We start from the raw sequence: 26,237 nt of genomic DNA, 5'->3' as shown, positions 1-26,237 counted from the left end.
AGCTTGATGTTGTTTACTTTGTGCCGAGCGAAGTGTGTCTCTAAAGGTGAGATATAGCTACCTTCTCTGTGATACCTTACACACATTTATGCGCCTGTCCTTTTTATATTGTTTCCTGTATTTTATTTTTATATCCCAAGCATAAGTGCAACCTGCTCTTGATTCTGCTGCTGATCCTCAAATCTCTTCTGTGTTGTCACCGCCTCTATCTGTATTCCATTTGCTCCAATTGTCTGTTTGCCTCATTTAAATGCCAAGCTTAGAGAGCAGCTGTGTCTTGGATCGTTGCTATCAAGACAGCGTCAACATATGTACACACACACACACACGCGCACACACACACACAGAGTTGTGGGGCTTCATGCCCAGATTGTGTTAATCCTCTCTGTCCTCCACACATTTCTCTACACCCATCAACGTCAACGGCGCTTTGATGAAGACGCACACACACACACACACACACACACACACACACTTACTACTCTCCATCATTATCATTGTTTCAGCTGGAGAAGAGTCAGCGCTTTTGTTTGTAATTACAGGGGTTTGAAGTGAAAGGGAAGAATTTTCAAGAAGAGAGCAGAGGATGGATGGAAAACGGAAAAAAAAAAGAACGAGTAGGTCAGAAAAAAACATACCAGAATGTCTGTGACATATTAGTCACATTTTACCGTAATTGTTGTTCGACCCCATCCCACACTTGTAAAAGAAGAAAAAAGAAATAGTTTGGGAATGTGATTTGCAGTGGATGGCTTCCAAGGTTTTGTCTGGTGTGTTCTGTGCAAAGGGCAAAAGGAGCTTTGTGGTTGGCTGGTATGGCTTTAAAAACATTACAGCTATGGGTAGAGGCCTGTTTCACTTCCTAAGCCGGGGGCTTCAGTTAGGATTGACCCCATCAAAGCAGAATAGGTTGTGCCATTTGTAGAGGTACTAAGAAGTCTTCAGCTGTAGTCTTTCCCTAAAATCAAAATGAATTCCTCGATGCAAACCCCAAGATAAAGGGAACATAAAAACTGACTTAGTTCCCTTCCATCTGGACATGTGGTGGTAAGCTAACATGAGGATCTTACAGAAAATCCAGCTGACTGATGGACTGATTGATTTATTTTTCAACAGCTCTATCTATTCAACACCAAGAGGAGTAAGCCTGTATGTCAGAAGCATAAGCTTGTTTGACTGAGGCACAGAAATGTTCAAAAACAACAGCGGTGAATGATGACAGGCACGTGGCTCACAGCAACATCCACACAGCTTGCTGCAATCCCTCAGGGTTCATAAAACACAAGCCTCATTAAATTCTGCAGCCCCACTGTGATGAGCAAGCTAAGGTCACAGTTCAGTGGTTAGGGTCGCTATGAGTAAAATCAGAGGACGAGGCTGACTTATTGTAGTAAACAATACTCGTCTGTCTTACCTTTTACCCAGCAATGTTGAATCTCTGGGCTGTGGACATGATGCTGTGTGCTCGCTGGATCCCTTGTTTCGTTGACAATATACACACACTCCTATGGCGCCTTCAACACACATTTTTCATGCAACATCTGTGAAATGAGTACTGCATTTACTTGTTTGTGTGTGTGTGTGTGTGTGTGTGTGTGTATGTGTGGGTGCGTTTCTAGGTGAAGCATATGCACGAAACACACAAACACGCTTACACACATTCACACATGCAACTGCTTTCAAACTCGTAGAGCTCAGGGAGGCGTGTGACCCAAGTGCGTCCTCTCCTGACTCCCAGTGTTGCCCAACAGGGAGTGTTTGTGTGGTATCCAAGGGCAACGGGTAGAGAGGGTGGGGGTGGGGGGTGGGGGAAGCTGATGTAGAGAGGCAGGGCTGCAGCCACACTTTCTCCTCTGGTTTGTTTGCATGTCTGATTGCACTGTGTGTGCGTGTGTGTGTGCAGAACATGCAGGTGGGCTTCTGCACAATGTGATTATGTGGCTATGTTTGTGTATGGCTGTATGTGCATGTGCATTAGTGCATGCATCTGTGCGCAAGTCCTGTGTGGAAAGCGTTGTTGTCTACACGCTAACGTTACTGACAAGCACACACTGACTACTGGAGTCAAAAAGTTAAACGCACTCTATGCTCTTTTCTCTCCCCGGAGGCTCCCTCTTTCTGCCTCTCTCCTCCCAGTTTTATTTTCTATATTTTTCTCTCTGTCATACTCTCTTGCTTTTTCTCTCTCCCTGACGATTTCTTTCTTTTGCTCCCTCCTCCCTCCCTCCATCCCTGATGATTTTAGCAGAGGTGTGACTCATTGGGCATCAAGCCACAATGTCAGGTAGCGAGGGGAAGGGAGGGCAAGAATGAGGTGGAGAGAGAGAGAGAGAGAGAAGGAGAAATGGACAGAATGAGAGTGGGAATGAGAGTTGTTTTAAAAGTGGTGAGGTGGTGGTGGTAGCGGGGGGGGGGGGGGGGGGCAGTCAGAGATATGCAAAACAGAGTGGAATGTGCAAGAAGGAAACTGAGAGGGAAAGACTGGGGAGAGAGGGGTGTACAGTCAGCACAAGGAAAACATAAAAAAGGAGGGAAATGAATAATTTCTGCAAACGGTTTCCGTCACAATTGAGTTTTTTTCCTCCTTGCATGTTTTCTCGATTGCTCCTTGTGTTTTGGCCATGTAGCACATTCTGTGAGCTGACCAGCGTGTTTATGTGCAAACCTGCTCATGGGCAGGCCTCCATTCATGACTTTTTTTTTTATGCTTTAAAGTAGGTAATTACCAAGGGGGTCATTAATATATACCTGCCTCACACAAAAAAAAAAAAAAAAAACTCGAGAAAAAGAAAAATCGAGACATGGAGGAAGGAGGGATGGTTAGGAGAAGGGTGTAGTGGATGAAGAGGGGAAATGGAGGCATGGATGGGTGGAAAGGAGGGACAAAAGAGGAGAAGTGGTGCGATTATGAGGATTTGATAGAGAGAGATACACAGGCACATTCATGTTCATGTGGCATGTCAATCAAATGTGTTCATCGCCCCTAAGGCAGGGCCTCTCCACTCTCATCTCAACCTTGGCACTCACCCATGCCCGCGCACACACACACACACACGCACAGACAGACACACATACACAAACATAAACACACACACACACACACACACACACACACACAAACATAAACACATACACACACACATAGCCTTGGCTGATATGAGGACAAGTTAGTAATTTCTTCATTGTGATGAGACATTGTACTGAATGACTTTTTTTAATATGTCTTAAGGTTCAGGTCACAAATATACACAGACACACACACACCCGCACACACGCACACACACACACAAACTTGATCTTTGACTTCTGTCCTCAGTAGACACTGCATTTGTGCCAGAATCATATCTCTGTCTCCTCTCTGTCTCCCTTTTCTCTGCCTTTTTTCCTTCCTCATGTTTTTCTTCCCTCCCACAAATCTCATCAAAGATCATGTTGTTGACAATTACAAGAAATTATAAACATTACATGATTAAATGTGCCTGCACTCACCATGATGAGGCCTGTCGTTTCATTTCACCCGTCCAAACCAAACGTTTCCATGATGTTCTTTGTAATGTTTCAGGTGCAACGCAACTCTCAGGAGCGTCACTCAACACTAAACCATTCAGATAATTTTCTCTCACTCAACACGGCACTCAAAACAAGGAGATGCCACCGCTCCTCTATCTCTGCTTTACTTTGGACTGAACACAGGGAAGCGTGGGTAGACAAACAGACAGTCAGCATTTCGTTACTAAGAATGCATCTAAGCTTCATTTCAGCGTGCACTGTAAAACCTGATGTGCACCCGCTCCATCAAAAATAACATTTTACTTAGCAAGTACTTTGGTGCGGTGCAGTTATTACATCTTGGCATGCGTATGAACATTATGATTAAATAGAGACCGGCCTGATCCATCCAGTGTATTTCAGTGGTGGTGACAGAGGCATGGAGAAGATCAAAGTCATCCTGATAGATTGCTATCGCCTCTCCCACCTGTTCCCTCTGGAATTTCCTCTCTTCCCAGCATGTGTGCATGCGCGTGCACGTCTGTTATGTCTATGGGACTGTTTGTGTTTCTGCATGTGTGCCCGAGTTTGCGTCTGTTACCAGGTGGATGTGGATCTGTTTGCGTGCGTGTGTGTGTGTGTGTGTGTGTGTGTGTGTGTGTGTGTGTGCGTGCAGTCTGTTTCAACACGTCTGCAACTTGCGGGAATCTTATAATCTGGAGCTGGAATATGTACTCATGTCTGTGTCTGTCTAGCCCAGCTCCACCTCTCTCTCTCACTCTCTCTTTCTTTCTCTTTTTCTCTCTCTCGTTTCTCTTCCTCTTTGACAGCTCTAATAATTTCAGTAGATCAGGTTACACCCCTCGATACATGCCAACTTCTCCCTGTTTTTCTCCTCTTTCTCTAATTCTGTATTCTCGCTTCTTTCTTCTGCTCGTTTCATGTAAATGCTAAGTCTCACCAACAGACAGTTTCTCACGAACATGAAGTTATAGACACACACATGCAGCAGTCACAGACACACACTGACAGGCAGTGAGACACAGCACATGTACGCACTGTCTCTGCAGGCCTCTCAGGTTGCTGACATTTTCCATTTTTGCGCATATAAAGTAATAATAATAATATTAGTGGGTGTGACAGAGCAAGGGTCCATTCACTGCCACTGCCAGTCTCCTATAAATATCCCCCTTCTTCGGGGGAATCCGAGAAGCAGCAGAGCTTTTCAGTTTACACAGCTGAGGAGCATGTGGACGAAACCCTCTATTCTGTCTCTTTCCCTCTTTTTTCCTCCCTCTACTTTCCCCATCCCTGCTCTTCATTTTCCTATCACTTCACCACTTGGTCTGCTACTGTGTGTCTTCAGTATGTTTCTGTGTTCTTTCTTTGTCTTGTCTCATCTCCTCTCCCCCGCCTTCCTCCCCCATGACACTTTTTTTTAATCATCTATCTCGTGTGACCTCCCACCTTTCCTCTCGCACTTACATCTCTCCTTTTACTATTTATTCCTGCTGATAGATACCATGGTGACATAGTGGAAACAGGTCAGCGGGTTATTATGGTAACCGCACAGCCTGATGACGTGAAGCTAATTGCAGGTGGACGTCACCCTCCCTATCATGAAGTCTCTGTGTTTTGTTGTTTCTTCCCAAGTCTGTGCTTCTCTCTCTCTCTCTCACACACACACACACACACACGCACACACACACACGCACACACACACACACACACACACACACACACACACACACACACACACACACACACACACACACACACACACACACACACAGTAACATCTGCTGAAGTAATCAAAATAATCTTTGGGGATACACATGCACATGTATTTACCACAAACACGTACTTCACAGCAGAGGAGACTAGTGCATATACACAAACAAATATGACATTATACATCTGTGTGGCAAGAAATACACACAGCTGCTTCGTCATGTATGTGGGCCTTAATTCGTATGTGTACATCACTATTGGAGACAAACTGAGAGGAAGTTACACTTTGGCCTGTGTATTATTGGTCTTTAGCTCCTCCTAGTGGATTTTCAGTGCTATTGTGACAGAGCGCCTATTACTTTTGACAGAGAAAGAGACGTCATTCAGAGCTCAATCCGGGTAAGATATGAACTCTCCCAGTTTCACCTTTAATATTTCGCAATGTAGTGAACTAAATGATGACTTGGTAGTAAACAGTGTCAGGCATGTTTTTGGTATAACATTTAAAGAACTGAAATAAACTCAAGGGTGACAGAATAAATAAACATCTTTTCTGTAATCTTAATTATAGTTAATCCTCTTTCACTGCTCACTTATATTAATGTTATTTATTATCAGTCAGTAAGTTAAAAAAACACGATAACCAGGTGTAGAGCGACTTATAAGCACGTGATCTGTAGTCCGGAAGTGAATCACCTCTTTGGCCCCTTTGTGCCGGGTAAATCCTGTTTTTTAATCTCTATTGTGCCTTTTGCACTGTTGTGTTTATTCATGATGTGTTTGTTAAACCACCCCCATTCAATTCTTGACATTGACATGACCAATGGCCGAAAATGTTACTATATAAGAAAGTTGTAGCGTTTAGTTTCCTGCATCGGTTTAGCTCAGTGGTTACTTCCTACCATAGAAAGTTTCTAACTCACGGTCTGCAGACTATGAGGTTCAACCACGGGCGCTGTCCGATGCGTTTTGTCACATTCGTGTCGTACTCCGGGATGGTCTTTATTTTCTTAATACACGTCTAAAAAAACTTTTGTCACAACAAAAAGTGCTGGAGAAATAATCTGCTGCTCACAAATGCCTTTTTATTGTTCGTGTCTATGTATCTGGTGACGGCAGCTCAGACATTACCAGCTTGTCTCCAATAGTAGTCGCTGTAATATGGGTCAGCAGTTTAGATTTCCTCTGCTGTTATGGATTCAGCATCTCTCCAGCACTAAAACAAAACGTCTTCAAGTGGAAACTGCACAAAACTGCCAATGATAAACCGATTACTGATAGTCTGATGTAATTTTGTGTAGTTTGGTTTTGCTCATTCACCAACATAATAGAAAATAAAAGTCAGATGTTAAGTCTAAAATTGTACATATTAAGTAAACCTCTACAAAAGGAGCATAATAATAAACACTGTGCACAAAACTGTACTACACACACTGTAATAACCAGTCAGCATTATAATAGACTACCAATAACAGCAATAGGTCTGTTAACATCTACTGAAGTAATCTGAATAATCTTTGGGGATACACATGCACATGCATTTGCCACATACACAAACAAATATGACAGTGGTCTGTGTGGCAAGAAATACACACAGCTGCTTCGTCATGTATGTGGGCCTTAATTCGTATGTGTACATCACTATTGGAGACAAACTGAGAGGAAGTTACACTTTGGCCTGTGTATTATTGGTCTTTAGCTCCTTCTAGTGGATTTTCAGTGCTATTGTGACAGAGCACCTATTACTTTTGACAGAGAAAGAGACGTCATTCAGAGCTCAATCCGGGTACGATATGAACTCTCCCAGTTTCACCTTTGACCTTCCGGAATATAGTGAACTAAATGAAGACTTGGTAGTAAACAGTGTCAGGCATGTGTTTGGTATTAAATTTAAAGAACTGAAATAAACTCAAGGGTGACAGAATAAATAAACATCTTTTCTGTAATCTTAATTATAGTTAATCCTCTTTCACTGCTCACTTATATTAATGTTATTTATTATCAGTCAGTAAGTTAAAAAAACACGATAACCAGGTGTAGAGCGACTATAAGCACGTGATCTGTAGTCCGGAAGTGAATCACCTCTTTGGCCCCTTTGTGCCGGGTAAATCCTGTTTTTTAATCTCTGTTGTTGCTTTTGCACTGTTGTGTTTATTCATGATGTGTTTGTTAGACCACCCCCTTTCAGTTTTTGATATTGACATGACCAATGGCCGAAAATATTACTATATAAGAAAGTTGTAGCCTCTGGTTTTCTGTATCGGTTTAGCTCAGTGGTTACTTCCTACCTCTGTAATGTTTCTAACTCACGGTCTGCAGGCTATGAGGTTCAACCACGGGCGCTGTCCGATGCGTTTTGTCACATTCGTGTCGTACTCCGGGATGGTCCTTATTTTCTTAATACACGTTTAAAAAACTTTTGTCACAACAAAAAGTGCTGGAGAAATAATCTACTGCTCACAAATGCCTTTTTATTGTTCGTGTCTATGTATCTGGTGACGGCAGCTCAGACATTACCAGCTTGTCTCCAATAGTAGTCGCTGTAATATGGGTCAGCAGTTTAGATTTCCTCTGCTGTTATGGATTCAGCATCTCTCCAGCACTAAAACAAAACGTCTTCAAGTGGAAACTGCACAAAACTGCCAATGATAAACCGATTACTGATAGTCTGATGTAATTTTGTGTAGTTTGGTTTTGCTCATTCACCAACATAATAGAAAATAAAAGTCAGATGTTAAGTCTAAAATTGTACATATTAAGTAAACCTCTACAAAAGGAGCATAATAATAAACACTGTGCACAAAACTGTACTACACACACTGTAATAACCAGTCAGCATTATAATAGACTACCAATAACAGCAATAGGTCTGTTAACATCTACTGAAGTAATCTGAATAATCTTTGGGGATACACATGCACATGCATTTGCCACATACACAAACAAATATGACAGTGGTCTGTGTGGCAAGAAATACACACAACTGCTTCGTCATGTATGTGGGCCTTAATTCGTATGTGTACATCACTATTGGAGACAAACTGAGAGGAAGTTACACTTTGGCCTGTGTATTATTGGTCTTTAGCTCCTTCTAGTGGATTTTCAGTGCTATTGTGACAGAGCACCTATTACTTTTGACAGAGAAAGAGACGTCATTCAGAGCTCAATCCGGGTACGATATGAACTCTCCCAGTTTCACCTTTGACCTTCCGGAATATAGTGAACTAAATGAAGACTTGGTAGTAAACAGTGTCAGGCATGTGTTTGGTATTAAATTTAAAGAACTGAAATAAACTCAAGGGTGACAGAATAAATAAACATCTTTTCTGTAATCTTAATTATAGTTAATCCTCTTTCACTGCTCACTTATATTAATGTTATTTATTATCAGTCAGTAAGTTAAAAAAACACGATAACCAGGTGTAGAGCGACTATAAGCACGTGATCTGTAGTCCGGAAGTGAATCACCTCTTTGGCCCCTTTGTGCCGGGTAAATCCTGTTTTTTAATCTCTATTGTGCCTTTTGCACTGTTGTGTTTATTCATGATGTGTTTGTTAAACCACCCCCATTCAATTCTTGACATTGACATGACCAATGGCCGAAAATGTTACTATATAAGAAAGTTGTAGCGTTTAGTTTCCTGCATCGGTTTAGCTCAGTGGTTACTTCCTACCATAGAAAGTTTCTAACTCACGGTCTGCAGACTATGAGGTTCAACCACGGGCGCTGTCCGATGCGTTTTGTCACATTCGTGTCGTACTCCGGGATGGTCTTTATTTTCTTAATACACGTCTAAAAAAACTTTTGTCACAACAAAAAGTGCTGGAGAAATAATCTGCTGCTCACAAATGCCTTTTTATTGTTCGTGTCTATGTATCTGGTGACGGCAGCTCAGACATTACCAGCTTGTCTCCAATAGTAGTCGCTGTAATATGGGTCAGCAGTTTAGATTTCCTCTGCTGTTATGGATTCAGCATCTCTCCAGCACTAAAACAAAACGTCTTCAAGTGGAAACTGCACAAAACTGCCAATGATAAACCGATTACTGATAGTCTGATGTAATTTTGTGTAGTTTGGTTTTGCTCATTCACCAACATAATAGAAAATAAAAGTCAGATGTTAAGTCTAAAATTGTACATATTAAGTAAACCTCTACAAAAGGAGCATAATAATAAACACTGTGCACAAAACTGTACTACACACACTGTAATAACCAGTCAGCATTATAATAGACTACCAATAACAGCAATAGGTCGATTAATAGTTACAGAAATGACGTTTTAGAGGACCAGCTGTCTGAGTCTTCAGTCATTCTCAAATGACGAGAAACAATTTAGAAAGCTATTTTGTTATTTTGTCAGCTGAATTCCAATTTTGATTAAAAAACATTTATTGCCTGAGCGTTCATATTCTTATTTTTTCACATTGGCTATTGTGCCGATAAATGCCCAGTAGATGGCGCGCTAACATCACAGATTGAAAACAATGGGTGCAGCAGACAATAAATAAATGACTGTATGGGACAAAATAAAAACTAGACAAACTTAACTGAGCAGTCCTGATTTGTGCTGCGTGGCATTTCAATTAATGGCCTTTTATTGAGCCTCCTCCTATTTGTGAGAGGCTTATTTTCCTTGACAGTTGTATTAAATCTTGTATATTCCCATAATAAATCTCAGCAGTGCAGACTAATCCAACACTAGTACTAAAACTCATCCTCACTGAAATCAACAAACCCCATGCTTGGCTTATTAATTGTGGTATGTTTACTGTGTGAAAATCATGGCCTTTAAAACATGTCACTGGAATGTTTTTGCATGATATTAAATATGTTCTACATATTCAGTGCTCTTTCAGTATGATTTTTCCAAATGAACCTGATGCAGGTTGCATACTGATGCATACTGTTGAAACACACTGGTTCTTCATACTCTCATGAACCCTCAGTCCTCAGTTTTGACTAGTCAGCATCCTCAAACAGCTCCACATTTAGAATTAAGGGCAGCAGGTCCTGTGTAGAAGGGCTGCATATCACGCAAGAGTGTTTTAATATTTTGTATAAGTAGTACAGGGCTACTTCTTTCAAACAGTGGTGGCAATGTAAATTGTTCCTTTTTCGGCAGCTAAGCAAAACTGATTTTCAGTGAAAAACCTGTTGACACTCAGAATCAAACTAAATCAAACTCCATAGGAGTGACACTTCTACGCTTGACCAATAAAGTTACATTCTTAAATAATGTAATTGTATTGCTCAGCACCGAGATCACAATAGGCCTGCTTATTCACATAGTTTTACAATATCAGAAAACACCCAGTAGATGGCGCCACAAGATCAAGAACGAAATGAAAGGATTCAGTTCGTCTCCTTTGTGCACAGTGTTGGTTAAATGAAAGAGGATGTAACTGAAAACCTTGAAGAAAAGAAACATATGCATCTTCGTTTTAAAGTGTGTAAAAGATTAAATAAAAAGGTTTCCAGGCAACATTTAGCATCTTTGATCCGCCACCTCTTCACCCTGTGACACCCACGCAGACAGCAGAGCAGCTTCACGGGCAGGTGGTTGCTGAGCGGTAGTTCAGAGAAAGTAATGGCTGTCTCTCTGTCGGACAGCGGGGTGAGCGAGGTGATAGGGGCGGATGAGACCGGCTTAATGCTCCGTGTAAGGCATGTTAATGTAACAGGCACCGAGGGACCGCCGGCCGGAGTGCTTTGGGATTATTTATCACAAAACATTTGTATTCTTGCTTCGGAGAACGGTTGATCCCGGATAGCTGCACACTAATCCTTCACTCCGTTAATTAAAAAGAAGGGGAAAGCAATGGAACTGGTGGTGGTGATTTTTTTTTTCTTTTCTAGAAATGTAATCATTTCTGGAGAAGCTTAACCATCTGCTTGAGGTTAAGTCTGCAAGCAGATTGTGTTTTCTGCTTATTTAAACCTGGGGATTTTCGTTTTAAAAAAAAAAAAAAAAATTCTTTCCTGAAAAGGGGAGGGGTTGTTGCATGTCGGGGGGCTGCTTGTGGGAGAGATAGGTCGCAAACAACTCTTGTTCCCAGGCAAAGTACAAGTGGCACTTATGTAACATCTTCTTCTCTAATGAGCATGTTAATTATTTGATAGCATGTGCAGGTTTTATTAAGCAATAAGCTGTGACCTTTGTTATAGCCTATTTAAATACCACGCTGAACATAAATTCAACAGAAACTACATCTCATCTCCACCCCCTGATTCCTAAAGTAGTTATTCTCTGAGAGGAACAAGTAGAAGTATTCCCACTAGCCCGTCTGATCTTTGCTCACAACATTAGACATTAACGTCGGATCAGTCTCATAAAGGAACAACTACTAACACCATTTAATACAGAGGATGCAATCCCTGAGTTTTAGGGGTCAGTTTAATAAAAAAAAAAAGTGGCGTCTAGTGTAAAAGATAATGCTGCCCCAAGGTAGTAGAAATATTTGGTTCTTTTTGTTTCTTTCTCTCTCTCTCTCTCTCTCTCTCTCTCTCTCTCTCTCTCTCTCTCTCTCTCACTCTCTCATCTGCCTCTCGCCTTTTTCTCTTTTGTTTTTTTAGTAGCTAACAAGCCCGGCGCTGCCCTGGGGCCAAGGACGTGTCGTCAGTCCCAAGAAGAGACTTTAAGATTTCAGTCACAGTTTTGCATTAGGATGCCACTCGTGTCTGTGTGGAGACGAACCCGAATTGACAAAGGCATCCTTTAGTTTCTCCCTCCCCTCATTCTGTGGTTCAGTGGCTGTCTGACACACCGGGGTTAACAGGAAAAACATTAACAAACACTCGCCGCGCTGTAACGAAGCCTGATTTGTCCTTATTGTCCTAGACTGGTGCGGTACTTTGATCAGTTATTGTCTGGTCAAAGCTTGTAGTCCTCGAAAGCACCGCGAGAATCCACGCACGCCTTTTTTCCCCCTGCTATTCCCAAACTGTAAACACATCATCTATGTGACATTTATCTAATCCTAAGTATAATACCTGATTAGAGACAAGTATGATTATGGCTTCATGCTTTTATGTTGATTGTGTTTATACGTGTTCAGACCTACTTAAGTGAATTACACTCGTGTAATGCGTGTCCTTATGAGTGTGTCGTCCTCTCATGATTGTCACTGTAATCATGTTAAGCTCCAAAAAAATGTAGCTCCCACTCATTTAAATATTGATTAAAACTGACTATCTAGACCCATCAAAGATTCTTTTTGGAAAACGCAACTTCACGCCTGATGATTAATGAATGGGGCTATTTTTTTTTTTGCAATATGGGCATTTATCTTCAAAGGGCTCTCATTAAAAAGCATAAAAGACTCCCCAGGGGCCTACTGGCTGAGGTCACTAGCCCAACTGAGGCCAAGCGAAAGAGTGTTCAGGTCTATGTGTTTTTGTTTTCTGCATTGCAACATGAAACCCCGGGAAAAAATAGTTTAGTCTCTTCTGAAGCTAAAGAGAGTTATGATAAATCAAAGTAAAATAGTGATAGACCTGTAGGGCACTGTGGTCATCAGGGCAAATTCCTCATCTGTTAAATGCAGCCTAATAAACGACACCCACAACATAATTTGTCTCCAGATCCAAATGTGGCTCTGACGTCTGCTGTCAAACTTACGCCTTCTCTTCTCCTTAATGGGTCAGAGGAACAGACAGGAGGATGTGAAAGGGTTAAACGTCTACAGTAATTAGAGTCGCGCTTCGCGTCGGCGTCCTCCAATACGGAGCTGCGAGAAGCTACGTCCACCCCCTCAATCTCTCTCTCTCTCTCTCTCTCTCATACACACACACACACACACACACACACACACACACACGCGCCTCCTCACCAGCTCCTCCGAGTGTCTAACACACTGGAAAATCAAAGCGCCAGCCTCCCCCGTTCACACACCACGGGTGTTGCGCGTGGAGTACAACAGAGAGAAGTGCTTTCTCTCCCCTCTCCTGCCTCTCAACCTAACTATCCAGTAAAGTTATATATAGAAACAGATGTTGCAAACTTGTAGCTGAAGACTTTTTTTTTTTTAGACTGGGGACAGGCTGTGGTTCTACATATACTTTTTAAGTTGAATGGCTTTATGAGGTGAAAGATGTCTGCGTGAGGCGACTTTACGCACGGCGCTGAAATGGATCAGAGATTTTCCAGAGGCAGCTGGGTACCGGTGACTGGGCTGGTTATATGTCTGCTACTGTGTGCATGTGTAGTGGACTTGGTTCTTGCACAAATTCGATACTCCATCCCAGAAGAGCTGGAGCACGGGGCGTTTGTGGGCAACATCGCCGAGGACTTGGGCTTGGATGTGGCCAAGTTGTCAGCCCGGCGGTTTCGCATAGTCTCGGGCGCAAAGAAGCAGTATTTAGAAGTGAACTTGGAGAATGGCATTCTCTTCGTCAATGAGAAGATAGACAGAGAGGAGCTCTGTGAACGAAGCCCGAGCTGCTATTTACACTTACAAGTGGTTATTGAAAACCCATTAGAACTGTACAGAGTGGAAGTGGAGATTTTAGATGTGAATGATAACTCTCCCAGTTTCCCATGGAGCGAGTTTAATCTTGACATCACAGAATCGGCTGCGCCCGGCTCCTGTTTCCCGTTAGAGAGCGCACAGGACCAGGATGTGGGCATGAATTCTCTGCGTTCCTATCAGCTAAGCGCGAACGAACACTTCATACTAAACATCCAGACGCGCAATGACGGAAGCAAGTTCGCTGAGCTGGTGCTGGATACCCCACTGGACCGGGAACAGCAGAAAAAGCACGAAATGGTTCTGACAGCATTTGACGGGGGGTCACCGGAGCGCTCCGGGACAGCATTGATAACTATTACAGTGTTAGACGCAAACGATAACGTGCCTGTGTTTGACCGCTCTGTTTATCGAGCGAGCCTGGTGGAGAACGCACCGAGGGGGACCCTGGTGCTAAAGCTAAACGCCACAGACCTGGATGAGGGCGCTAATGGAGAGGTGACCTACGCGTTTAGCGGGCACGCACCACTCAAGGTGCGCGAACTGTTCAGCGTAGACCCGTACACGGGTGAAATCCGAGTGAAGGGCATTGTGGACTACGAGAAAGCCAGTGTATATGAGTTGTACGTGCAGGCAAAAGACAGGGGACCCTCGGCTGTGGCAGTGCACAGTAAAGTGCTGGTAGACATCCTGGATGTGAATGACAACGCGCCCGAAGTCATCCTCACATCAGTGTCAACTCCTGTCCAGGAAGATGCGCCACCGGGCACAGTGATAGCTGTTATCAGTGTCATGGACCGAGACTCGGGAGAGAACGGCAATGTTGACTGCCAAATCCCCAACAGTGTCCCCTTTCAGCTCCATTCATCATTTAAAAACTATTACACGCTGGTGACAAACGAGTTCCTGGACAGGGAAGCGGTTTCAGAATACAACATCACACTCACAGCCCGCGACCTGGGTTCTCCTTCGCTCTCCACCAGGAAAACCATCCTCGTTCAAGTGTCTGACATTAACGACAACCCCCCGCGGTTCTCTCAACCTTCATACACGGTTTATGTGACCGAGAACAATGCCCCGGGCGCTTCCATTTGCACTGTAACTGCATTCGACCCCGATTCTAACCAGAACGCCTATCTGTCGTACTCTATTCTCGAGGGTCAGATTCAGGGCATGCCCGTGTCCACTTATGTCTCCATCAACTCTGACAATGGCAACATATATGCACTGCGCTCTTTTGATTATGAGCAACTTAGAAACTTTCAGATTCTGGTCCAGGCACAGGACGCTGGTTTCCCCCCTCTCACCAGCAATGTCACCGTTAATGTCTTTGTCTTAGACCAGAACGACAATGCACCTGTTATTGTATCCCCGCTGCCCAAAAACGGCACCGTGGCTGCGGAGGTGGTCCCCCGCTCGGTAGATGCTGGGTATCTGGTTACCAAAATAACTGCGTTAGACGCGGACGCCGGGCAAAACTCCCGGCTCTCCTATCAGGTGTTGCAGGCTACGGACCCGGGGCTGTTCAGTGTGGCTCTGTACACAGGTGAAATCAGGACTATTCGCCGGTTGATGGAAAAAGACGCAACAAGACAAAGACTAGTAGTCTTAGTCAAGGACAACGGGCAGCCGCCACTCTCCGCCACGGTGTCTATTGTCCTCACAGTGGTAGACAGCGTGCCGGAGTCGCTGTCAGATTTCGGAGACCTCACGCTCAGCCCACAGCCCCCCTCAAATCTCGCTCTCTATCTGATCGTGTCACTGAGCACGATATCTTTAATATTCCTGGTGGCTATTATTGTGCTGGCAGCAGTCAAGTGCTACAAGGACAGAGAGACTCTCAGCGGGTACAACCTACCCCCATTCGCCTGTTGCTGTTGTGGGGGATTTCAGCCAGAGCCGCCCCCGGAGGTGTTCAAAAAATCCAACCTCAACCTACAAATTTCATCTGCAGCCAAAGTACCCACGAACTGCATGGAGGTGAATGGAAACAGCAGTCTCACTCAGTCATATTGCTATAAAGTGTGCCTCACCCCCGAATCTGCCAAAAGTGACTTTATGTTTCTGAAGCCATGCAGCCCTGGCAGCACACCTAGGAACAACGAAGCGAAGAGCGCTGAACACTCGTGGAACGGGCAAAGCCGGAGCGCATCAGTGAACAACGGAGCAACTACTCCCAGTGAGGTACAGTGAAATCACCGTATAGTAATAAGACAAGAGGGAGTGTGCTTTTCACTGAAATCCGTATGTTCCACTCCCTGCCACAACAAAATCCATCTCACTTTTCTCTCTGATGAGACTCTGGCCGGTGACATTCTCCCATGAAGGTCAAATCACGCATGACAGACAGATTTTTACACAACTTGAGCAAAACTGAGCAAAGCCACCATCTTCTTCTCTCCTCTCTTTTGTTAGTAAGTGCGTTCACGCTATGTCATTCTGACTGTTTTTTATAATTAAGCTATAACAATAACAGCGTGTCCTAATTGTCCTGCCTATGCTGGTGTTTCGCACCCGGGAAATAAAACCAGACGACGTGAGATTACATTTTAATTGACACGTTAATGAAAGTGTAAGGCTGTATCTGCGAGCAGCATATGCTGTGTGCACACGGAGCCTTACGTAGAATAAAGTAAGATATCAGTTACTGTGTGAGGGGAAGACGGGGTGTAGTTCAAGTTGACCCCCCTGTTCAGCCTTAATAACATATCCAGGTACCTCACCACACGTTTTTGCAATAAGTAAACAAATAAATAAATACAATTATAGGAAACATCCTTCAGTAACGTACTTATACTAATAGTTTTTGAGCTATTGTCTAAATCATTGTTACTGCCATATACTTTCATGCAATAAGGGACACACGCAGCTGCTTCCATCACATCTACCTGAGTTTGGAGGAAAAAAAAGTCAAGGTTATGTATGTGGCAGAATGAATGGCAGTTATATGAATGAATGTGATTTAGGTTCAGACAATTCCTGTTTGACCAGTCGAGATCGCGACGCGCCTTCTTGTTCTCAAACTAACAATATAGGACAGATAACCTCACTAAGTATCCCTCAAGGGCAAAAGCACGGCCGAACCATTATACTACACACAATGTGGCATATTCGCTGGGGGTGGGGGGTGAGCTTTCCATTATTGATGAAAAATGGCAAATGGCCGGTTTTGGGGAGACAGGGGAGGACATCGAAAGGGAAGGGGGCAAGGAGAAGGAGGGGGCGCAAGGACATGGCTGGACTGAGACGTGGGCCGCCTGTAGATCGGCTCCGGCGTTGTCCTCTGAATGCGAGGAGAGAGAGAAAGAGAGAGAGAGAGATGTGGCTTCGTATTTGTAAAGCCAGGGTGGGGAAGAGGAGGGGTGACATAGAAGGAAGGGGGATGAAGGAAACAAGGAGAGAGGGAATTTACGGAGGCAGGATGTCCACATCAGTGTTTTCTAATTCTAACAGACGGGGCAGTGGACCGTGAATGTTTGCGCATTGCTCATTGTCGGCTGCCTGTTTTCACCAAAAGGCAGAGGGATAAAGACTCAGAGCTCCGATACCAGACTCCACCAGACAGACGGAGAAATGTCACTCCGGTCACCGCCAAATGCATCTCTGGCCACAAGGAGGATTTCGAGGTCGTGGTGATTGTTGAGCCTGCAGCTATGCTCCGTCAGGATAAAGTGTCCTCGCTGTCGTTAATTGGTTCCCTCTAATTCACCCACTGGTGTCCCTCAGCGTCTCCACATGAGTAGTCGTGAGGTCGCCAGTGACACATTAAATCTCACACACAAAGCATCAGATTGGAACCGCTTTCCACAAAGCAAGCATCAGTCGATGAACTGCAGGTGAAAAGAGAGATTAAACGTAGATTCAAGCGTGCAACCCACGCAGGACAGGTGCCTGCACGTAGATGCAGATGAGATGCTTCGGGCTGCGCATATAGGCCCTACAGCTGCAAGGACCGCAAACTTTTCAAGGATCTCTCTGAGACTTTTAATTAAAAACCTTGCTCGGGGAGCATCAGGCAAATATTAATGTAAAATGATGCATAAAATCCACAAAACAATGACGTGTGTAATTTTCTTAATTTCCTCCCTGGCGCGGTTTCCTTTGAAGATTAAAATCATGTTTCGTTTCATCCCGGTGGGGTTCTAATTGGTTTTGTGCGTATAGCTGGCGTGCAGTATTTTTTTGAATACCGACTCTTAACACGCTTACGTCGCGTTGTCCTTGTTAACAGCTTTAAGTGAATTAATAGAGCGTGCAATCCATACTATGAGACTCGGCCCAAGCAATAAATACCACTCGGGCGCTCTCCATCACCCCTCCTGCTGCGCCACAGAGGATAAAAGCAAAACTAAGTGACAGGCGAGTCTTAGCTGAAGGCAACGGCAATGTCGCTCTTAAAATGCCTACTGTGCCAAACATCCACAGGGCGGCAGCCACGATCCGCCTTCAAAATAGTCATGTATCTATTTAAGGACTAGGATAGACTGCTCCTCGTGTCAGCTATCACTGACCTCTACTGATTCAAGAAGGTAGAATGAAGAGGGATTGTTTGCTACCATGGAGTACTTGACTGAGGAGAGAAATACATTGTGATCTTGTGCCAGTGTGTGCACTGACACGAAATGTTGTTTAATTTAAATTGTGTGATTCTGTTTTTTCTTCTGCAGCTGAAGCAGCCGAACACAGACTGGACTCTCCCCAAGAATCAGAACTCCTCTATTAAGAGGTACCGCTTGAACTTTGACCTTTCCATTCTGCCAGGCTAATGCAGTTAAAGTGGATAGAGTTGAATTGACATATGAGTGAAGGCTGTGATCACAGACCGGAATCTTCTTTGCAGTTATAACTCTATCAACATGGATGGGACCCTCATGCGTAAGGCCATGCATGCAGACCCAGAAAACTATGTCACATCCATGGCCCCTGGACAGTACTGGACCTGGGGTACACACATGAAAGGCATGAAAGGTAAAGAGAGGCCAGACATCTCATCAAAACCACACACATTCAGGGATACATATTGCTGTGTACACCCAGACGCAAGTAACACTGCACACCTTGGTGCTTCTATGTAATGACTTTGTTTTCCTTTGTTGTTCCCTTAATTAGAGGTTACTGTAGCTTTACTTCATCTCCAATATCACCAGCATAAGCAGGGTTATATTCAGCATTATTAGGGCTCTGTCTCTGCATTTTTGCTGTTAATCTCTTGTTAGCTAGAGAACTAGATGAACTATTGTCAGTGCCCATTGTCCTGACCGCAAAGTGCTCAACTTAGTTTTTAAAAAGTGTAATGCAATGAAAGTATTGTATAACTGAACAGTTGCTCTGTTTTATTACAGAATATAAGATGTCTCCTTCAACCAGTGGGGTCCATTCTCGCCCCTGGACTCCCCGGTGCACACCTCCCCCCCAACAGCAGCAGCCATCAATCCCACCCCACCCTCACCCACACCCGCCACCCGACTACCACCACAATGTGTACATTCCCGGGACACCATCAGGCTTTTGCACACTGAGGCCCACTGCACAGCGAAGTGAGCTAGATGTCCATAATTCCTTCTCCACCTTTGGCAAGAAGCGACGTCTTCAGATGTCTCCCCAGGGAGAGGCTGCGATTATAAATAATGATCTGTACAATGACTGACTTTAAAATGACTGTCTGAATGATTGAGTAACATGATGGATATCCCCGTATGAATACAGAGGGGGAGAGACCTTTCAGTACATAAACTAATGAACATATGATTTACAGGCGGTACAAAGAAAAACAGAGGATGTTCAGTTCACAGAGAAATGATGAACGAACAATCCATTTTGGCTAAAATATTGAAAGGAAAATAAAGTCTGATGGTTATTTATGTGACATGCCGCTGCAAAGTGGTCAATGTCTGTCTGTCTATTATTAATCTTATCATTATTATTATTATTATTAGTATTATTATTATTATCATTTTCATTATTATTATTTAGACAATCAAACTGGAGCAGGAGTTACATCCAAAATGTTTTGAAAAACATTCGTGGACAATAATTTTGCACATCCTTATGAATTTATATTTTCAGGTTTTATGAAAAGTTTTTTATGTTTGTGTGCTAATATGTCAAATAGTCTGATAATGTATATGCAAGCTGCAACATAATGCAGAAAACTGTAAAGACAGGGGAATTCCCCCTCACATGTACTATATACATTTATGAAAATAAAGTATTTTTTTCACATGGTCTTTTACATGTTTCTTAAATGTGCAAGTGTGGCCTGTTGTGTTTTGTAAAACTCTATGCCTATGCACCCATTTGGATGATCAGCATTCATAAAGCATTTAGATGTAAGTTTTCTAGATCTATGTTTAATTAGTTTGAGTCAATTATTTTGGGGTGGAAAAGTTCCACAGCCACTGTTATAAGGGTGGAAAGCTTTTCGCCATGGTAAGCTGTTTTCCAGGGTAAGGAATAAACACAGTAAAATGCTAACATATGCTAATTGGAGTGCTTGCATTTCCATTTGCCCGCAGAGAATAGTGGGGTTCATTAACTGAACAAACAGAACCTCCTCTCTCGAAATATCACTTTAATTAAGACCACGAACATGAATACAAGCATCAGGGAAGGGAGGGCTCAGCTCCAAATGCCACACCTGGATGTGAGCTAGAGGGGGCTGTGGTTTCTCTCTCTGTGCCCTTTTACATCTTACTTCTCAGGGAATAACTGCGTACCATCAACAGATGAGAGTTGGCCACTGGCCAGAAATGAGCAGGGTAATTAGGTCGTCCTATGGCTCAGATTGAAAATAATTTTTTTAATAAGGATACGGGCGTCCATGGAGAGCATAGATGGGAGCTGGCTAACCTTTTCTGTGGTAAGGTGATCCATAGGGAAGGGTGTAGGGGCAGCCATATTTAGGTCAGCTTGACTTACTTTCAGCTGAATGGGGAATGGAGATCTGTTCTGAAAATGTTATGTAGGATTATTTATAATTTCTGCTACAAGAAAAACCTTACAGTTTAAAATGAGTTATTTCCGGGTCATTGAAGAAAACACATTCAGAAATATCAAATTCATGTATATGTTAGCACCTGGGAAACATGGTGGCTTAGTGGTTAGGCCTGTTACCTCACAGCAAGAAGGTTGCTGGTTCAAAACCCAGCAGGGGCCTTTCTGTGCGGAGTTCGCATATTCTCCCTGTGCTTGTGTGGGTTTTCTCAAGTGTTGTGATTAGTGAATGGAGTCATGAAAAGCGTAAAATCTTTCACTCTCTCACTTTTGAGAGTCGAAAGAACACTGATGAAGCTTTGTCAATTCCTATAAACATGGCTTATACAGGAGCTGTCCATCTCCATGGTGCTGAAATTGCTGTGACCAGTCGTTCTTTTTCAGCCACCTGCAAGATTTTCAGATGTCCACCAGAGGGCGCCTCCGACAGGCCTAAATGAACACTGATGCAGTATATTGAATTTTATGTTTTGGTGGTACTCCTCTACCTATATACGACATGCATTTAAATTTTAAGCACAGATTAAATCATTCTTAACACCTTTATCACCTACTGTACATGTCTTAGCTTTTTTCTTTTATTTTAAAGCAAACACAGCCATAAAGTAGTTATGTGCATAGATAATGAAAGTATATATGGTGGGAAACGCCAGAAATGAAAAAGAGGTGGATCATTTTATCTACAAAGAAGTACAACAGCAAAAAATAACGAAAACTCTTTTGCACTACAATCTTGAACTACAATTTCCTAAAAAAAACATTTAACCATTGCATAAAGTATAAAAAGTAAATATAGTGATTATGCAGAAAAAGTACCTGTTAATATTAATCATTAATACATGGTTAAATTTGGTTACTCATGTACTGTCTCTAGAGCCTATTTTCAACTGCTTTATATACTGTTAGATACTTGAATCTATAACAATGCTTACATTTTTATATGCTGATGTTTTGTATGAAAATGTTTTTTCTGTGGCGCTTCCTAATAAACATCACCCTGACATGTACTGAATTAGAAATTAAGTAAATCACTGCAAATCTTAATTTAAGTACTTGAGTAAATGTATTTAGTTACACTCCCCAACTGTTTGGAGCCCAGACCTGTTATATTAAGTGATGTTAGGCCTGCCATATGGATCCCAGAAATAACCTCACAGCATGATAAACAGTACAAAGATATGGTTAAGGGGTATTAATTTCATTCAGATAATGTATATGCTTTGGGTTATATAACAGGTGAATATTACATAGTGGAAATTGTATCCAGAATTGATTAATACTCAGCCAAAATAGACAAACCTATGATGAGCATGTTCACCTCATTTTAACACTGAGTTGGCAGGTTTCCCCAGCAGAGGGCATCATTGAGAAAGAATCATTTCAAATCAAATACAGAGGCCTAGAAGAGTAGATTCATTTTAGACTTTAAAAAAGAAAAAAAGGGAACTTGGCTGACTACTTTATGGGAAGAAAACCTGAAGGGGGAACCAGGACTCATGTTGCTTTCTTGTCTCTTTTTGAGTCCCTTGTTGAATCAGATACGCACAGACAAAAGAAAAGTAAATAGCATTTCATTAGTACTATGGTTTGTTGCAGGATCCTACTTTTACATATGAATATAGACCATAAACACCTGTAAAATTTTTAGATGTAGGTTTATACACATTCAGATAATGCAAATGCAGACAACATTAGAACGACTGGCCAGATGTTACTAGCTCGCAGTGTAATTGATCTCAGCTGAGTCACTGTAGCTGAGCTGCTTTATTGCCACCTAGCGACAATAGAAGGTAACTGCAATTCTAGATCTTGGTGAATATAGATGATTTTGGTGATTTTCTTAAATGCCTCCCAAACCATAATGTGCGCCCTTGAACTTTTCCTAATATTTTTTTGAACAATCACATTGTTAATGTGGGTTGTGCCTTGGTTGTATGAAACTGAATATGAGTTCAAAAAATGTATATGTTTTATATTCAGAAATATTGTTTTTTTTCTCATTAACTAACACATTATTTCCAAATTCAGCTTCATGATGTGGGAGCAATTTGCTAAATTTTGCTAAAATTGGCTAAAACTTTTCAATTAAACACATGCAAAAGCAGAAGAAACTGGAACTAAAATCTTCAGTACATTATAGAACCCAAGATAAACATAGATCTGACTACTGTTATCTTTGTTAATAGCTAATATGAACAACAATAAGTGTCTATGTAGAGATAAGACAAACTGAGCATAGAAATCACACAGGACCCAGTGAAATATCCAAGTGTGACGACCCCCCCCCACTTTGATTTGACTGCATGTCTTGCTCTGCTCTGTTCTCCCTCTCTACAGGCTCAGGGCGGGGATTGCAGGTGAAGTGGGCAGGTCGTCTGCATATGGGCATGGCCTGCAAGGCTATAAGAGACTGCCCACCTGCATTGTGTCTGTCTTTCTCTGTCAGCCAGGCTGGTTGCAGGCCTGCTCGCCTTTTGCTTGGTTTGCAGCACCTTACAACACACATTTTACCACATGTCCACTCGTCCATCCACTTCAGACATGACTGACTGCTCTTATACTGTCACACCCTTGAGTTTGAGTTTACTTTTTGTGATGCTTATTTGGTTTAAGAGTGCTGAGGCCTGTTTTGTTCTGAGTTCTTTTGGATAAAGTGCACCTTGTTGTAGGCCTGTAGGTGAAATTGATTGTTTCCACTGATCCTTTTTTTGTTTTAGCTTGTTATTTCTGTGCAGTGAGTAGTTAGAGCTTTGCTTCAGGGCACTTCCATGACTAACATGACATGGCATTGAGCATTTGGAGGGTTTCTGCACTTTGTGCTTAATCCATACTACAGACCTGCATGAAGACTAGGGTTGACAGAGTTGGCTAGAACTGGTTAGGCAGTTAGCTAGAGGGAAAATTCAATTCAATTCAATTTATTTGTATAGCACCAAATCACAATACAAATCATCTCAAGGCACTTTACAAAAAAAACAAACCAAAAAACCTCACCAAATCCCTTATGAGCAAGCACTTGGCGACAGTGGAGAGGGAAAACTCCCTTTAATGGAAGAAAAAAACTCCAGCAGAACCGGGCTCAGTTTGGGCGACCCTCTGCCTCGACCGGTTGGGGTGAGTTGATAGAAGAGAGAGAAAAGAGGGAGAGAGGGAGAGAGCACAAATTATGGTAATTAATCATTATGGTATAGACCTTCCAAAAAAGCTAAACAAAGATGAACTGCTGGCTACATCATGTCTGAGAAGTTAGCAGAGGCATGAGGCTGGTCTGATGGTGAATGCACCTTACTGCTGCCCAGTGTGTGCTCACTGGAAAAGCTCAGGAGGCTTTTTCAGCTTTGAATGTGGCAGACAGTGGTAGGTATTGCGTTGGTTGGGTAGTTTCAGTGGTACTTCCAGCTGCTGTTGTGACTCGTGCCATGAGGCATGTTCAGGCTGATTCCTATCAGGACAGCTCTGATAAGTAAAAGGCGTTTGTATTTCCGGTGCCTAACTTTTTCTTGTGCCTTTGTCTCATAGTGACTTGGTCAAAGAAAAAGATGACCCTGCACTGTTGGCTCCTTTAAAAGAAGTTGTCCCTAATAAGATAGAGTGTGCAGTCCATGGTTATTTTCTTTAAAATGGCTTGTTGGTGAGAAAATGGGTTCCACATAGTGAATGTTTCGTGGGGGATGAAGTCATTCAGGTAGTGGTGCCCTTTAAGGTAAGATCTGCTGTACTCACAGCAGCTCACAGTAAATTGCTCACAACAGTGTTACTGCTCATTTAGGGTTGAGGAAAACATGTGATTGTGTTCATTTTTGATTGGCCTCATATGAAGACATTGTTGCTTTCATTAAAACATGTCGTACATGCCAGTTTACAAGAAAGCCAAATCAGGTAATCAAGCCTGCTCCTCTTTGCTTTATTCCTGTTGCTGAACAACCATTTGAGCATCTGAACTCTGGAGAGGTTTCATCAAACCTTGAAGTCCCTTCTGTGCTTAAACTACCTTTACTGTGTCAGCAAGCCTACCTCTCAGAAATCACCTTGACATATTTGTTAAAATATAATATATAATAATATATATGCTCACTGACAATGTATTTGATCATAAAATACAAAATCCTTTTGCAGTGAGCAGCAGGATTGAATGGAGAATATTTTAGGTAGAAAATTATGAATGGTTCTATATTTCACTGCAAGTCACATTTCATATTTAATACATATCAGTCACACTGCATGTCATAACCTACATGGACTTCCTGTTTGGGGGACTTTTATTGTGTTGCATTTCCTGTCATGTGATTCTGAGCTATGTATATATACCTGCCATTTTCTGTCTCACCTCTCGGTTTGTCTCATTGACTCGTTGTCTTAGTTGTTTCACATTCTCTCACTTTGGATATTGTCACTGTCACTCAGGTCTTTGTTGGACCCTGCTAAACACTCTGGACTCTGTTGGACCGTTTTCTCTGAAGTCAGCTCGGACTCATGTGGTGTGTGTCAGGTTGGTGTTTTGTCGAGTCTCTCACCCTGGTGTTGTATTGGAGTCCTGTGTGTAGTGTTCTGGCCCCCTCCTGTCCTGGAATAAAAGCTGTGTGTTCACCACTTGCCTGTCTATGTTGTCTGCATTTGGGTCCTACTCTTTATATAAACTTCGACACTGTAGCTGAAAATGTTAAGTACGTGAATAATCTACACACCTTCAGTACAAGCCAAGAACATGCATTAAATCACTCTCTGCGCCTGCAGGCCTAACGTTATTCTGTGGGCTCATTTCTGGGTTTTAATGACTTGATTCACTTTGAGGCGGTTATTTAATTCTTTATTTGGTCGTTCCCTGTAAATGGGACTTTAAAAGAATTGCATGATTGGAGTTTCGTGTTTTTGCACGAAGATTAGTTGAGAACAGCATCTAGACCATTATAAGATAATGACATTCAAAGAAATTATTCCTCCATTAATTTATTAAAGCAGAAGAAACAAACTTACAATTTCTAAGGGTATATTACTTTTTTTAAGTGGTACTTAAATGCAAGAAAGGGTTAACGTTTATCACTTTTTTCCCCTAAGATCCACATGCCTTACTTTGCTGTAGGTCATCCGACCCGCAGCAGCATCTCTGTTATTGTTGTATTTTTCTGCGGCACACTCTTCCAGATTAATAATTTTGTCCCACAGTTTCTCCACACCCCCTAATGTGCTTTCTTTTGGCCTATTTCCACGCCTCCATGCTTCCTCAGATTTCTGCAATTAAGACTAGAGAGGACAAAGGGTAAAGTTCGGGACATTGAAGAAAATGGAATTGTACAACAGATTACTAGTCCAGTCCTGGTACAGTCTGACGCACGGTGTCACTGTTAACCACTAAAGCCTAATGCAACGCGCTCGATGAAGTCATGACACAGCCCATTTGTAGAGGGTGCAGGACGCAGCTTTCTGAGATACAGACGTTTATTTTTTACAAACAATACCACCCTATGACATGCCTTGAGATATTTAGTCAGATCATAAGAATAAACAAAAACAACAAATGTCTTTAGAAACTGGATTATTTTTCCCTGCAGATGAAAGG

At 42.5% G+C, this 26,237-nt stretch overlaps 1 protein-coding gene across 1 annotated transcript; it reads left to right on the top strand.

Annotated features, from left to right (window-relative positions):
• Nucleotides 1–13,073: 13,073 nt before the first annotated feature.
• LOC113144183 (protocadherin-10) lies at nt 13,074–19,907 on the top strand. The gene is made up of 4 exons (XM_026330013.1): nt 13,074–15,871; nt 18,355–18,413; nt 18,528–18,655; nt 19,030–19,907. The coding sequence occupies exons 1-4, from the start codon at nt 13,349–13,351 to the stop codon at nt 19,332–19,334; spliced, it is 3,015 nt and encodes a 1,004-aa protein (XP_026185798.1). The 5' UTR covers nt 13,074–13,348; the 3' UTR covers nt 19,335–19,907.
• Nucleotides 19,908–26,237: the final 6,330 nt, after the last annotated feature.

The sequence above is a fragment of the Mastacembelus armatus genome, chromosome 10, assembly GCF_900324485.2.
Source record: "Mastacembelus armatus chromosome 10, fMasArm1.2, whole genome shotgun sequence".
Classification (NCBI taxonomy): Eukaryota; Metazoa; Chordata; class Actinopteri; order Synbranchiformes; family Mastacembelidae; genus Mastacembelus; species Mastacembelus armatus.
This window is presented reverse-complemented; position numbering and strand designations above follow the sequence as displayed.